This window comes from Phialemonium atrogriseum (assembly GCF_030411735.1).
Source record: "Phialemonium atrogriseum strain 8032-3 unplaced genomic scaffold QBC33scaffold_7, whole genome shotgun sequence".
In the NCBI taxonomy this organism is placed as follows: Eukaryota; Fungi; Ascomycota; class Sordariomycetes; order Cephalothecales; family Cephalothecaceae; genus Phialemonium; species Phialemonium atrogriseum.
The window spans coordinates 1,042,142-1,055,364 of record NW_026848144.1 but is presented as its reverse complement, the minus strand read 5'-3'; the positions used below and the strand labels follow the sequence as shown (position 1 = coordinate 1,055,364).

At 55.5% G+C, this 13,223-nt stretch overlaps 3 protein-coding genes across 3 annotated transcripts; all 3 read left to right on the top strand.

The window, feature by feature from the left end:
• Positions 1–1,225: 1,225 nt before the first annotated feature.
• Positions 1,226–2,623, top strand: QBC33DRAFT_447698 (velvet factor-domain-containing protein; the record flags this gene model as incomplete). The annotated part of the gene is made up of 1 exon (XM_060424438.1): positions 1,226–2,623. The coding sequence occupies one exon, from the start codon at positions 1,226–1,228 to the stop codon at positions 2,621–2,623; it is 1,398 nt and encodes a 465-aa protein (XP_060285571.1).
• A 1,928-nt stretch (positions 2,624–4,551) lies between these two features.
• QBC33DRAFT_533095 (PLC-like phosphodiesterase) lies at positions 4,552–6,337 on the top strand. Its single transcript, XM_060427441.1, has one exon. The coding sequence runs from the start codon at positions 4,676–4,678 to the stop codon at positions 5,900–5,902; it is 1,227 nt and encodes a 408-aa protein (XP_060285570.1). The 5' UTR covers positions 4,552–4,675; the 3' UTR covers positions 5,903–6,337.
• A 1,303-nt stretch (positions 6,338–7,640) lies between these two features.
• On the top strand, positions 7,641–12,677 carry QBC33DRAFT_447522 (10 TM acyl transferase domain found in Cas1p-domain-containing protein; the record flags this gene model as incomplete). Its single annotated transcript, XM_060424432.1, has 4 exons — positions 7,641–7,920; positions 8,058–8,747; positions 9,897–9,995; positions 10,081–12,677. 4 exons carry the CDS (start codon positions 7,641–7,643, stop codon positions 12,675–12,677), a joined length of 3,666 nt encoding a protein of 1,221 aa, XP_060285569.1.
• Between the last annotated feature and the right edge of the window lie 546 nt (positions 12,678–13,223).

Below are 13,223 nucleotides of genomic sequence, written 5' to 3'. Positions count from 1 at the left end.
GAGGTACGGATTAGAGGTGAGAGGGAGGGTTGCCATACCTGGACGGTCCTTTCCACATAATGTTAGCCACAGAGTCGCATGCGCGGCGGCGTGATTGTAATATGAGACTAAATCTAGAGAGCTAGCAACTAGGTAGTCGTTGAAAGGCAGAAATGGCATAACTGTGGACGGTGCTGAACTACTGTCCGTGTACTGTACGCATTCGCCCCGAGTACCTCCCGTCACGTATTCCGTCTTCCCTCTTCCCTCCTGGACCCTCCTGGACCCTACCCAGATGTACCTCCTCCAGCCCTTAACCCGCACCCCGGTAAGGATCCCCTTCGGTTTCCACAGTTCGATCCACGGATAATAGATGGTACATAACAGATCTCTGCTACATCCGTAGACGGGCCCTGCTGGCTGGATTGTCAGATACAGACCTACATACACTTACATGCGCATCACACCAATATATCCTGCCCATCCTGGTCCAGGCAATCTGCAATCTCCCCGACCTGTCCCAGTTCAATAAGAAGGCAGTTCCTGGACGCTTCCGACCCAATATCGTCTATTGATATTATTGCTCCCTCTCAATCTCTCACAATGGCCCACCAGCCAGGCTTTCCCATATTGCTCTGAAATCTTCCGAGTGCCTGCTGCCCTGGCTCTTCTAATGTGCCCTTCTTGATTTCTGACGAACCTCTTATATGCCGTATAGTCCCCGCACCGACAACACACACAACTATTAGTGCCAAGGACGACTGCTCAACGGACAACTTGCATAGGCAACCAGAGGAAAAGAGAAGCTACAGAATCACTACCGCCCGTCTCCTGCTCCGCCTTCCCTTAACCCCCCCCCCCCAAAATACAACTCCCTCCGAGCAAGCCCCAATCCGGTTTCCCGGCTCCGTCTTGTTTCGGCTCCTAGCGAGTACATGTAGCTGCGGTTGCCCACCACATCGGTTGCAGTGATACCCACCTTCGTCTCTCTCAGCCCGGCTTTGCCCCAGCTCTTCTTCTCCCGCCTCCTCTTCGACCAAGTCCCTTCTCTTCTAATCGAATCGATTCGGACTTATTCACCGGATCCCTCCCTGTTCTTGCAGTGATAACTTGATCCGTTAGCTGCAGTTCCCTTACTCGTAGGGCACCCTCCCCCTTAGCTTCCTGCCTCCCAGCATGCTGTCTTCAGGACTGACTAGAATATGCAGAAATCGTACCTCTGCCAGCTATTAGCAGCTTGCTCCCCATGTCGACAGCCGTTGAGCTCGCGCCCCACAATTTTGGTCACCATACCATGTTTGACAGCATGGCACGACCTGTAAACGGATGGCACCAGGAGGCACATGCTCCCAGGAATGGAGGCTACTATCACCGAGAGCCGCAACCGAGTCAGCCACCCCGGCTGCCTTCCATGGCGGCCATCATCTCAAGCGCAACACAGGGCCAGGTGCTCTCGAACGGGCGAGATGGATATCCTGGCAAGCCCGGGTACTATTCCGACTACGCTACCCCTTCTCCGGTTCAGCAAACACCGCCCCAACTTCCAATCGTAACCAGTGATCCGCATTCCGCCTCGAGGCGGACAGACGACCGCCTGTCACCGGCTCAGTCATCAACCGGCAGCGACAGGTCTTCAGACGAGTTCCAAGAGATTCTTCGGATGCGACAGATGGCCAGAGAAAATACCCAGGGACATGTCCCGAGGCTGTACCAACCACATCGCCAACGTCGAGAGACACTCCACCAAGAAGCCCTTCCTGAGATGCACATGGCCAAGTTGGCGCAAGGGTACCCGGGACCCAACGGCAGACCTACACCACCCTCACATCACGCACAATCCCCACCCACATCACATATGAGCTCGTCTCCTCGTCAGGAGACAAAGTCCATGAGCATCTCGAACCTCCTCAGCGACGAGCCCAAGAACAACATATCCAAGGTGCCCATGCCCATGCCAATGCCCATGTCCTGCCCGACAGGGGCTTCCAAATATAGGATACAAGTCCGCCAACAACCTTATGCCGCCCGGTCCTGCGGCTTCGGGGAGAGGGACCGACGTGTGATCGACCCACCACCAATCGTGCAGCTCACGATTGACGATCCCGACCAATCACAAGATGAAATAAGTCGCCGGATCAGGCACCCGTTCTCGGTCGTACACTGCTCGATCTGGGACGAGAGCGGTGTCAAGGATATGTCTTCCATGCCCGAAGATTTCCGGCAGCAGAGGCGGTTGATGGGCACGCTCGTCGCCTCCCCCTTTGTGGGTCTTGACGAGAACGGCGAGGAGGGCTGCTTCTTCTGCTTCCCGGACCTGTCCTGTCGGACACCGGGTTCGTTCAGCCTCAAGTTTGCCCTCGTCGTGCTCGACCCCACCCACATGCGGCCCGGCATGAAGTCGCAGATCGTGGCGACGGCCATGTCCGAGATCTTCCAGGTGTTCAACGCAAAGGACTTCCCCGGCATGAAGGCGAGCACGCCCCTGACGAAGCGGCTCAAGGAGCAGGGCTGCCTCATTAGCATCAAGAAGGGCAACGAGAAGACCAGCGCGTCCCACGGCCGGGACGAGAGTAACGACGAGGACGACGAGGATGAGGGTGAATCGAAAGGCAGAGGCCGCAAGAGACAGAAGAAGAGTTCATAAAAGTTTAAGCGATTGGCTCGAGCGAGGAATACAAACAAACACACGATGGGTCCATTGGGGCGACCGGCATCAAACGGCCAGGAAATATATAGAAAAACGGGGCGTTCACTACAGTTGGGTATAAGGTACAGGAGCATGCGCGAGGGTGTGCATTCTTTGGTCCATGAACAAGGAAGGTTCACGCTATTTTGCTTATTGGATACGGTTGGCTTTTGTGCTTTGGGATCTATCTATCCAACGGTGATGACAATGGCTTACGATGGCGTGGGCCTGGGATTTCTTTGGGATTTCTTTGGCGGGCATCTCCTCATCCTGGTGGCCAGATATCTTTATATACCCCCTTTGAAATTAGATGCTATTTTCATCCAGTGTTGACTGGAGGTGTGCCTATGACCGGGAAATAGTGAGAAACGAGAAGAGGGGACCAGGAAACGGAGATGGGGTGGCAGTGGACGCATGGCAGAGCCCGCATTCCTCAAGCCCTTAGTATTTCCGGGCATGATGCTGGGTGGGACGCCCCCAGGCTGGAAACATGAATTAGCTTCGCACTCGGCGGAAAGAAAAAATTGAAGACAAGGAATCTGTCAGGCTCTCCGGTCAAGTGAACAGAGACGGTGGCGGGGAATGAGGAGAAGGTTGCCGAAAGGAGCACATCCTGCCGAAATACTGGAGACCCGGCCGTCTTGGCTTTCCGGTCCGACCATGGTAGAGAGAGAGGGCATGCGGAGGTTGTTTCACCCACAATCGAAACAAAAAAGAGATATCTCCGTGAAACTTCGTGGAAGCTAAGAAACAGTCTGGATAAGGGCCGGGTCATTGCGAGTGAAAATCTAAAGTCCAAATGCAGTTCTAACAGTCAGTTTCCCCACATACCCGATACGGATCCTCTGAAGAATGCCCGCCCAGCCGTTTGCTCTCTGTCCTCGGACTCGTTGGGGGGAAGCCATGGTTTCGGCCACCAAGCTAAGCCACGCCAGTGCAGGGGAAGCGCCGAAGCCCAAAACCCCTACGAGGCGGTCGGGCGCCTGCACGTCGTCGGCGTCGCTGCAGTTCGAGGCTCTTTGATGTCGCAACCAACCTCTCTCATCACGGTCAGTTGACAAACTTCAAAAATAACGTTAGCTGTCTGTAGCTTTAAAGTCTGACCGTGAGCTTGGTCCTCTAGCCGTATTTTGTTCAGCGTAAACGGAGATATGCGCGAACCCCAAGAAAAGAAGTTAGTGAAGCACGGTCCACCAAAATTACTCAACTTTGATTGGTCAAGCGCCTCCAGTCGTGAATCCGCCGCTAGGCTTGTGCTGGCTGCCCAGCCCTACCTCAGCCCCATGGAATGAAACTTCCATTCCACCATCATCTCAGGGCACCATGGATGGCGGCAAATGTCACGCGTTTCTGGAAGAGATCTTCGATGACTCGATGACGGCGACCGCTTTTGCGGCGTTGCGAAGCGCTTCGGACATGAAGTTGAAGCTTCACTTGCTGGATGGATGTCCGTAAGGGAGAGTTAGGCGCTCTTGCTAGGTCCCCATGTATGGCCCAAGAGTTCTACTCATTATGATGCATCCGCTGTCAGATCCGGCCTCCCTGCTTCGGTGGCCGATTCAGCCCCGTGTTCCCACTCATAAAAACCTTCTGGTTGGTAGGATTTTCGTCACCGCTTGCCAATCGTTCCTCATACTGGCGTTTCTGCCGCTTTCCGGAACACAAGGACACAGAGGATGACGAATTTGTTGGCCCCGAGGGTTAAGTGCTTACGACTGAGGTTCCGGGATAATTGAGGCGCAAGGCCGGCAGGGCTCCACACTTTGCCGGTTTGAGCGAATCGGGCCCGTAAGGCCAAGCGCTAAGGTGCTTACCAGTGTGGCCATGCTGCAGAGACCCTTGTTTCATACGACCTCCTTACCTTGCATGTGTTTTTGAATTTCATACCCAGCAACTTCTCTCATTGTCCATCATTTCAGTCGTTCTTTTTGCCAGAGAATCAAAGTTGTTGAGCTCTGGAAAATCCTTCTTCTACTAATAGATTTTCTATTCCATCGTTATCTGTCGAATATGGCGCGCTCGCTTCTTCATTCCCTTACGGCTGCCTTGGCCTTGTCAACGGCCGTTTATTCTCTACCCCAGAGCCAATTCGGAGTGCCGGTTGGGGGCGATAATGGAGGAATTAATCAAGATTCTGGAGTAGCAAATGCGCGGGAGGAGTCATCGTCTACTTCCACTACGTCGCTACTATCCTCTCTTGCCAATCATGGCCCAGTCAGACAACCGCGCGACACTTCGGCGTGCAATAACTCGCCGGCACTCTGCGGCCAGGCATATAACACCATCACCCATATGGGGGCCCACGATAGCGCCTTCTTGAGAGATGAGAGCACGGGCAATAGCGTCGCCGGGAACCAGTTTTTCAACGCCACACGTGCCCTGAGTGCCGGCCTGAGATTGCTTCAAGCCCAGGTCCATAACGAGAATGGGACACTCAAGCTCTGTCACACCACCTGCTCGTTGCTCGATGCAGGATCTCTGCAGACGTGGCTCGGAGCAATCAAGTACTGGATGGACACCAATCCCAACGAGGTGGTCACCTTGCTGCTAGTGAACTCGGACAACGTAGATGCGGCCACCTACGGCCAGATCTTCGAGGCCTCGGGTATCTCAACCTACGGCTACACACCAAAGTCGACCAGCGCGACAGGCGACTGGCCAACGCTCCAACAAATGATCAGCGCCAATACCCGCCTCGTCACGTTCATTGCCTCCATCACCTACTCGCCAAGCTACCCTTATCTTCTCAACGAGTTCACCTACGCCTTTGAGACTTCTTTCGAGGTTACCAGCCTCTCCGGCTTCAACTGCACCCTGGACAGGCCTAAGAGCGTCAGTTCCGCCGCTACCGCCATCTCCAACAACATGCTTCCTCTGTTGAACCACTTCGCCTACTCGGCGCTCACATCCACCATTCTTATTCCTGCCGTTAGCGACATCGACACTACCAACAGCCCGTCAACGACCACCACAGGCGCACTTGGCTTGCACGCCCAGAATTGCAAGCAGCAGTGGGGGATCAAGCCGGTGTTTGTGCTCGTCGATTTCTTCGACCACGGCCCTGCAATCAACACGGCCGATACGCTCAATGGGATCTCGCCAGTCGGAAGGAGCACCTTGTCCAAGTCGGGCGGCTCGTCGGGCGCCGGCTCGTCGGATGCGAACCCGGCCATGAAGGATCGCGTGGGCTCAGTGGCGTTGCTTGCCTTCCTGGCAGCTGCCTTGTTGACCGTCTAGGAAAGCGGCTGGAACCGCTTGATGGTGTCTTTTCTTCCTTCTTTCTTTTCTCTCTCACTTGGCTAGCTCTTTTTGGCCTGGTTGTCCTGCCAGTTTTAATACAAAGCATAGCGATGGCGTTCTTGAGAGCCTGTTATGGATGCGGATATCGCTGGAAAGCACCACTAAACTGATATCTGGGGAAATGGTTCTCAAATAGAGGTTTAGAATCGGGATATATACAAAATTGGAAGGTTTAGGGACAACCTCAAATCGCAGGCAATGCTCAAGGCCTAGCTCTTTTTTGGTGACAGGGCATTGCTTATACCAACTGCTAGCTCTCAATACAACTCCTCCTTTCCCCTAAACAGGAAACAAGTAGGCTCCCATTGTAGAGGTTGTGATGGTTTTCTATATACCAAGGTTGGCCTTTAATTGCTCCTGGCCATGTAAGACAAATGCGGAGTGGCCTGCAAACAAAGCCTCCGGTTTCCTCAGCCTTGGACAAGACAAATGAAAACAATTCTTAGTCCCTCCTTCATGGCAGGTCAATAGTCATGGTTAGAGGATCCAATCCAACTTATAGATGTTCTTGCCAGGCGCCTCACATGTCCATGTAAACGAGGAACAGGATTATGCACGTTTAGGTAGGTACAAACTGAAATAGATTGGCATCCTCTCCTTTGTTGCGACATTTGGTGTTCTTGCAAGGATGGCCCAAGTCGGCCAGGCGGCATCGCCATGCCTTCAGGTAGAAAGTAGACAAGAAGAAGGAAGGTGCCAATGACAAGCAGGACACCTAAGGCAGGGACCTAGCCTAGAGCCAAAATTGTGCTCCCCCTCGTGCCTTCCTTATCTCTGAGGCTTGCCAGGTACGGTGCATATGGAATCATCATCCACAGAGAAGTTGATAGTTCATGCCCCCATCAAAGGGACAAAGTCCACTCTACCCTGATTATTTAGCTGCATCACACCTGTTCTGTCTTATCCTACCATCCCCATGCACCTAGCCTTCACTGAGAATATCCACCTTGGACTTATCGGAGATGGCCTAGTCCTGTTCTTCTAGAAACCTGCCAAAGTCACGATCTTGTCTACCACAAGTGATCACGCAGGCAGCTAGCTGCCTACCTCTCCCAACACCCTACTCCCTTGCCTCGCCTCGCCTCGACCTTGACCTGGTCGCCACCAGTGAACCACGAGTTCATGGACCACTACTTTACTCTACAGGGCCTGCGCTTCTCGGAGAACCTGGCGATTCACACCAGCGATTCATGCCTTGCAAAACTTGGCTTCTATCAACATTGCCAGCGCTTTCTAATCCCACCTCTCTCACCGAGCCAGTCTAAAGTCTACTCTTACTTGGATGCCAGCAAAGTAGCTACCCACCTACCTAGGTACACCTCATCCCAAACACCTGCAGAGTGCATCTCCGGCGTGCGTGTACCTGTGTCGTTGGAGTCTCTTCTCCCCTTCTTCCGCGTCGCTGCGTCTCAAGCCTCCGAGTCCCTCCAAGTCCCTCCGACTTCGAATCCCCCCCCGACTTCGAATCCGAATCGTCAAGTCATTGGGCCTCTATACTTCCTCTGCAACCTCCAGCCTCTGCCACAATTCTTTTCTTTCCCATCTGGATACACCTGACGGCGATATATAAGCACTGGTACGAAACGGCCATTGCAAGCCAACTTTCGCAGAGCTCTAGCCCTGATCACCACCTCCAAGGCACCAAGAGCCGACACGTTGTCGAGATTTGGTTACAATGTCTCGTAGCACTTTCTATGCTCAGCAGACGCTGAACCTCCACAACAAATACGGCCTCTCGCAAAATGCAAAAATCCTCTTGAAAGCTCTGGATGACCATAAATTTGGTCGTATCGACCAGAAGGAGTTGGGACGGATTGTTCGTCTATCCAATAGTATGAGGAAGGCCATCACAGACACTATCACCAAATGTGCCCGAATCATGGGCACCAAGGAAGGAGAGGTGAAGCACTGCGTTGAGATCATCCAATCTTGCACAGAGATCCTGGCCATCGCTGGTAAGAATCCAAATCCCCCTCCACCCCCCTCCCCCTCCCCACAAGGCACACTTTGCTCCAGACCGGAACGTTGCAAATAAAAGGACGCGGAGATAGCTTCCAGTTCGTATAACTGACAATGGATTCACCTCATGTAGATCAGCCGCCACCGATGGAGGAGTTTCCTTTGCTGAAACTTCCCACCGAGGTCCGCCAAAACATTTACAAGCAGTATCTGCGTATGGCCACCCGGAAGAAGGACAGGATCCTTGTGGGACACAGGAAGAAGAGCACCTGCTCATGCGCTGGCCATGAGCCTTCTCAATTCCCGTTCCAGGCCCTCAAGTTGGCACTGGCACAAGCATCCCGACAAGTCCGCGATGAGTTCCTCCCATATTTCTATGCGAAGAACACCTTCTACTTCCCATGTGCATGCGATATGCTGGAGAACCTGAAAGCCAACAAGATGCTGCAACACCACATCAGGGCTGTCAGAGTGCACTGGAATGGCCCAGTCTCTGACACTGCCTTTACGGCTCTTGGCAAGTGCCCCAGGCTAGAGGAGCTCTATCTCATCATCTCAAAGGCGACCACCAACAACTTGACACCGCGAGAAACGGAGATGCTGAGCTACTTCACGGCACAGAAGCCAGCTCGCATCTCAGATTCCCTTGGCCTGGACGAGCTCATCCAGATCCGTGGCCTCAACACCGTCGTGGTTGGTCATATCCTCCTCAGGCAGGGCTCGCGACGGTCAGACGAGGACAGGGCAAACCTACAAGCCCTTCTCAGGGGAAAGTTGACGCTGCCTAAGGATGACAAGACTGACTGGGACTATGACGATGCGAGTCTTGTCATCACTTGAGGCCGATGGCACCGAAGGTTCCCCAGCGAACCAACTTCAGCAAATCGTGGCCCCTTTGCTGGGAGTTATATGGATGGGGGTTGGAATGTAGCAAAGGCTAAATTACGAAAGCCTTCATTCAAGAAAGGTGAGAAGGTCCCGCACTCAAAAAACTTTGCGATTTCTCTCGTCTCATACACGACTCAGAAGAGTCGTGCAGCCAGGGCTCAAGATCAGCCATGGAATGATGATGCTAACCGAATCAGGCAGAAGACTTGTAAGATGTACGCGAGATGGAACATCTACGACGGGGTGGTCGAGAGGACCGCATGGGTCTCGCCATCTCGAGGGAGACGGTGACGGAGACTTAAACCTCGACTTTACCTCGGTGGTGCCGTCTGAAAACAATATTATCATCGGAGAGCCACTTGGCTGCAGAGCCGACATGGGATTGATTTCCTCGGACTTGAGTATCACGAAAAGCTGAATTAAGCTGGATTTTAACATGGACTGTGTGGAAGTTGAGAAGTTGAGAAATTGATAGAAGGTTCGGTAAAAATTTGCCTAGACATGGGTTCTGCACTTGGCAGTCGGTGGCTGGGTAGGTTTGACAGACAGCTGGCAGCTGGCAGCTGGCAACTGGTTGGGACTCGCTTTCCCGACTCCACGTTCGTTGTAGATTGCCTACCTTACCTAGCTAGGCAAAGATAGCCATTCCATCAATGCTTTGGCCCGCTTTACCCTCGTTACCGCGTTTACTGAGGCTGTCATAGTAGAAGCACACGGGGGATTCCAGCACTCTGTGAGATACATACCTACCCGGAACAGGCATTGCCAAGCCGGACTTGGTTGCCACGAGTAAAGCATCTGCGAACTCTTTGTAGGTTCCTTGTCTGTCCGGAGCTGATCCCGCCGCAAAAGACCTGCCAAGGTAATGCCAAGAACACTCTGTCAACAAGCTTTAAACACTTGCATGGGCATGGAAGGTAGGAGCGTGTGTCTGAGGTCATGGATGCTCATCCAGAGTTTATTAATAAGATTGACCCCCCCCCCCCTCAACTTCAGAATGTTGGGAATTGCTACTATTTTGTAGTATTTTGGTAGATTGTCGAGAGATATGCCTAGGTGCCCAAGATTGCCTTTTCAAACTTAGCGATGTCGCGTTTCGGCCATGCTAATTGGGCTGAGCGGATTGCCCGAATTTCCGCCTTCCTACTTCTGGCCGTCGTCGCGTTGCAGTACATAGTCTCGGGTGAGTCCGCTCCCGCTCCCGGGGATGGAGGGCAGGCAAGCACGCAAGCACGCAGACAGACAGGCTGACTGACTGCTCGACACAGGCCGCGATGACCCGTACAGATGCAAGGCCCTCCTAACCGACGGCTCGTGGCCGCCCCAGGATGACACCCAGGGCCATAGACTGTTTGGGAAGTGGGAGCCCGACACCTGCCGCATGCACGAGTACTCGCGCGACCAGTTCCGCGACTGTGTCGGCGGCCGCAGGCTCGTCTTCGCGGGGGACTCGACGACCCGCCAGGTCTTCTGGGCGGCGGCGCAGCGCCTGGACCACAAGAAGGCCGAGGTCGAGTACCTCGACCTCTTCGTCTCGGACAACCCGCAGCGCGACATCTCATTCGAGGCCGAGGGCGTCCAGCTCCAGTTCGTCTGGGATCCGTGGCTGAACTCGACCACGCTCTTCACGCAGCTGGACCTGCTCCGCCGCGCCCAGGCCTGGGCGGATGGGGGCACGTCCAAGGACGTCGGCGAGGACGAACCCGCCCTGGTGGTCATGGGCGCTCCGGGACTGTTTTCCGCCCGTCACGGGGGCGACTCGTACCTCGACATCTTCAAGCACAGCCTCGACGGGGTTATGCGGTACCTGACCCAACCCCTCGGCCCAGGCGCCCTCGTGCCCAAGGAGTATCGGGAACTGGAAAACCAGATACTTCTGGCTCCCGTCCCGATCCCGTCTTATCAGAAGCTAACGGCGGAGCGCCGGGCGACGCTCACCCCACAGCGTCTGGATCGGATGAATGAGTACTTGAGGGAGCTTCCTGAACCCGCCAGCTCTCGTGTCATGTGGGCCTATAACCAGATGACTGACCACGTCGGAATGGCTTTTGATCAGAACGGGATGCACGTCAACGAGGGCCTGGCTGAGCGGAGGATCGACGTGGTGCTGAACGTCCGGTGCAACGCCGGGCTCGTAAAGCATGGGTTTGCCAACAAGAGGACATGCTGTGTGGGATATCCGCCACTCGCGACGACACAGGCACTCCTGCTCTTGACTGCAGCCTCCATCATCCCGGCGCTCATGTGGGCAAGGCGCAGGAACCTTCGCAGCATTGTTCCGTACCTGCCTTCGCAGTCGACGCTCAGCGCGTCCTTAACCCTCTTGGGCTGTGCCATGTATTGCTACTTCACCGATCGGACCCATGCGCTAGTGCAGGCCGAGAAACACTTCAGCGAGTTCACCCTTGCGGCTCTCTGGGCCGGGATCTTCACGCTGAGTGTCTGCTCCCTCCGACGGACCACTGGTGGTTCCAAACCAGGTCCATCGAAAGGGGGACTCGGGCCGAGCGAGGCTGAAGTCGGCTTCCTCTCTCGCCCGCAATCCGAGGAGTGGAAGGGGTTGATGCAGACCGGCCTCCTACTCATGAGTTCCCAACAGACGTCGGGGTATTTGTCACTGCATAAGATCACGCGCCTCTTCGCCGCGTGCTACATCTTCATGTCTACATATGGCCATGCGAGGTACTTCCTAAGGACCGGCGACTTCAGCTTCCGCCGCGTCGCGGCGGTCTTGTTTCGCCTGAATTTCATGAGCTGCCTGCTCTCCCTGGTGCTGAAGTCGGACTGGACCGTCTACGCCTTCCCCTGGCTGATATCCTTCTGGTTCTTGGTCACCTTCGCCACATTCAGGGTCCTCGTGCGGTTCGGCGACAGGCCAGAGCTGGACCTCGCCAAGTTCCTGGCCGTTGGCGTAGCCACCAATATTCTCCTCGTCGTGCCCGGCACCGTCGAGGCCTGCGTCCTGGTCTTCAGGATTCTGGGGCGAGTCTCCCTTGATGCCGCAGTTGTCAGGCGCCAGATATCCACGGACAGCGTCATACCTTTCCTGGGGATGCTCGTCGCTTGGGTGGCGCACCGCGTCTCGACGCTCAAGACAAGCCAAGCGGGATCACGGCCCTCCAACGCCGTCGACAAGGTCCTCGCGGCGATCTTCTTCCCCGACCGGTCCACGCCGCCGCTGCAGCCCATCGTCGCCGCGCTCTCCCTCGCCTGCCTCCTCCTCTTCTTCTACGCCACCCAGCTCTCCTCCCGATACCCGGACGTCGCCGCCTACGACAGGGCCCACGCCTACATCTCCCCCGCGGCGGCCCTGGCGTACGCCGTGCTGAGGAACTGCCACAGGACGCCCCGGAACATGCACATGCTCCTGGCCTCGCCCCTGGGCCGGATGGCCCTGGAGGCGTACCTGCTCCAGCACCACGCCTGGCTCGCCGGCGACGGCACGGGTCTGCTCAGGACGGGCCTGACGGGCCGGGCGGGTGGCGGCGGGGGCGGCGGGTGGTTCTCGCGCCTGGGCCGCGGCTCCGAGACCGTCCTCCTCACCGCCACGTTCCTCTGCCTGAGCTGGCTGGCGCACGAGGCCACGCGAAGGCTCGCCGCGGCGGTGTTCGGGGAGGGTTCGGCCGCGGCTGCGGCTGCCGCCCCAGGGAGCGGCTTGGAGGATGGGATCAAGGAGGGCTATTACGAGGCCGGGCCGATGGCCAGCGTCGCGGGTGGCCCGGCTCGACAGGCGGCGGAGAAGGATGGCTCGCTCGGAAGCGCCGAGCGGGTCGGGAGCCGTGGGCCGGCTTGGCTGTCGCAGTCCCGGGCGCGGGCGGGTGTGCTGGTGGTGCTGCTCTGGTTGGGCAATGTCTTTAACGGCTAGGGTGTATGATACGATACTATAGACCGGAGAATACGTAGGGGATCTGGTTTTAGGGTCTCATCTGTCAACAACTCGATATTCAAACCGAACCTCGAGTACCGCATCAACGGCGGGCCCTGTCGAGATGCCAAGCGCGGAGTGAAGACAAGCTATGGTAAATGCTGGGCGCAAGTGGCCTACTGGAGATCGCTGCTGTTGGGTAGGTAGGCCCTCAGACTTAGGCTCCAAGTTTCGTGAGATGCCTACTAGGCCCTGGCGATGGGGCATCTAGTCTAATAAGGGTCATACGTGGTAGATTTTGACTCTGCGGCTGACAAGTCGCAAGCGGAGTCCCGGGGCAGGGCAGGTCCTCCCTTTCCAGCAGGGAGCATCGAGGGTTACACAACGTTGACGACCCAACCTACATATCAACCTACATATTTAACATACGCTCTATTATACGCTGTCTTGTGACGAAGGTACCTATTCGTAGTATATTTTTCCATTTAAACATCGACCGATCGAGATGCAAGTGGGAAGATATGCAGGAGAGAAGGCGACGACGAT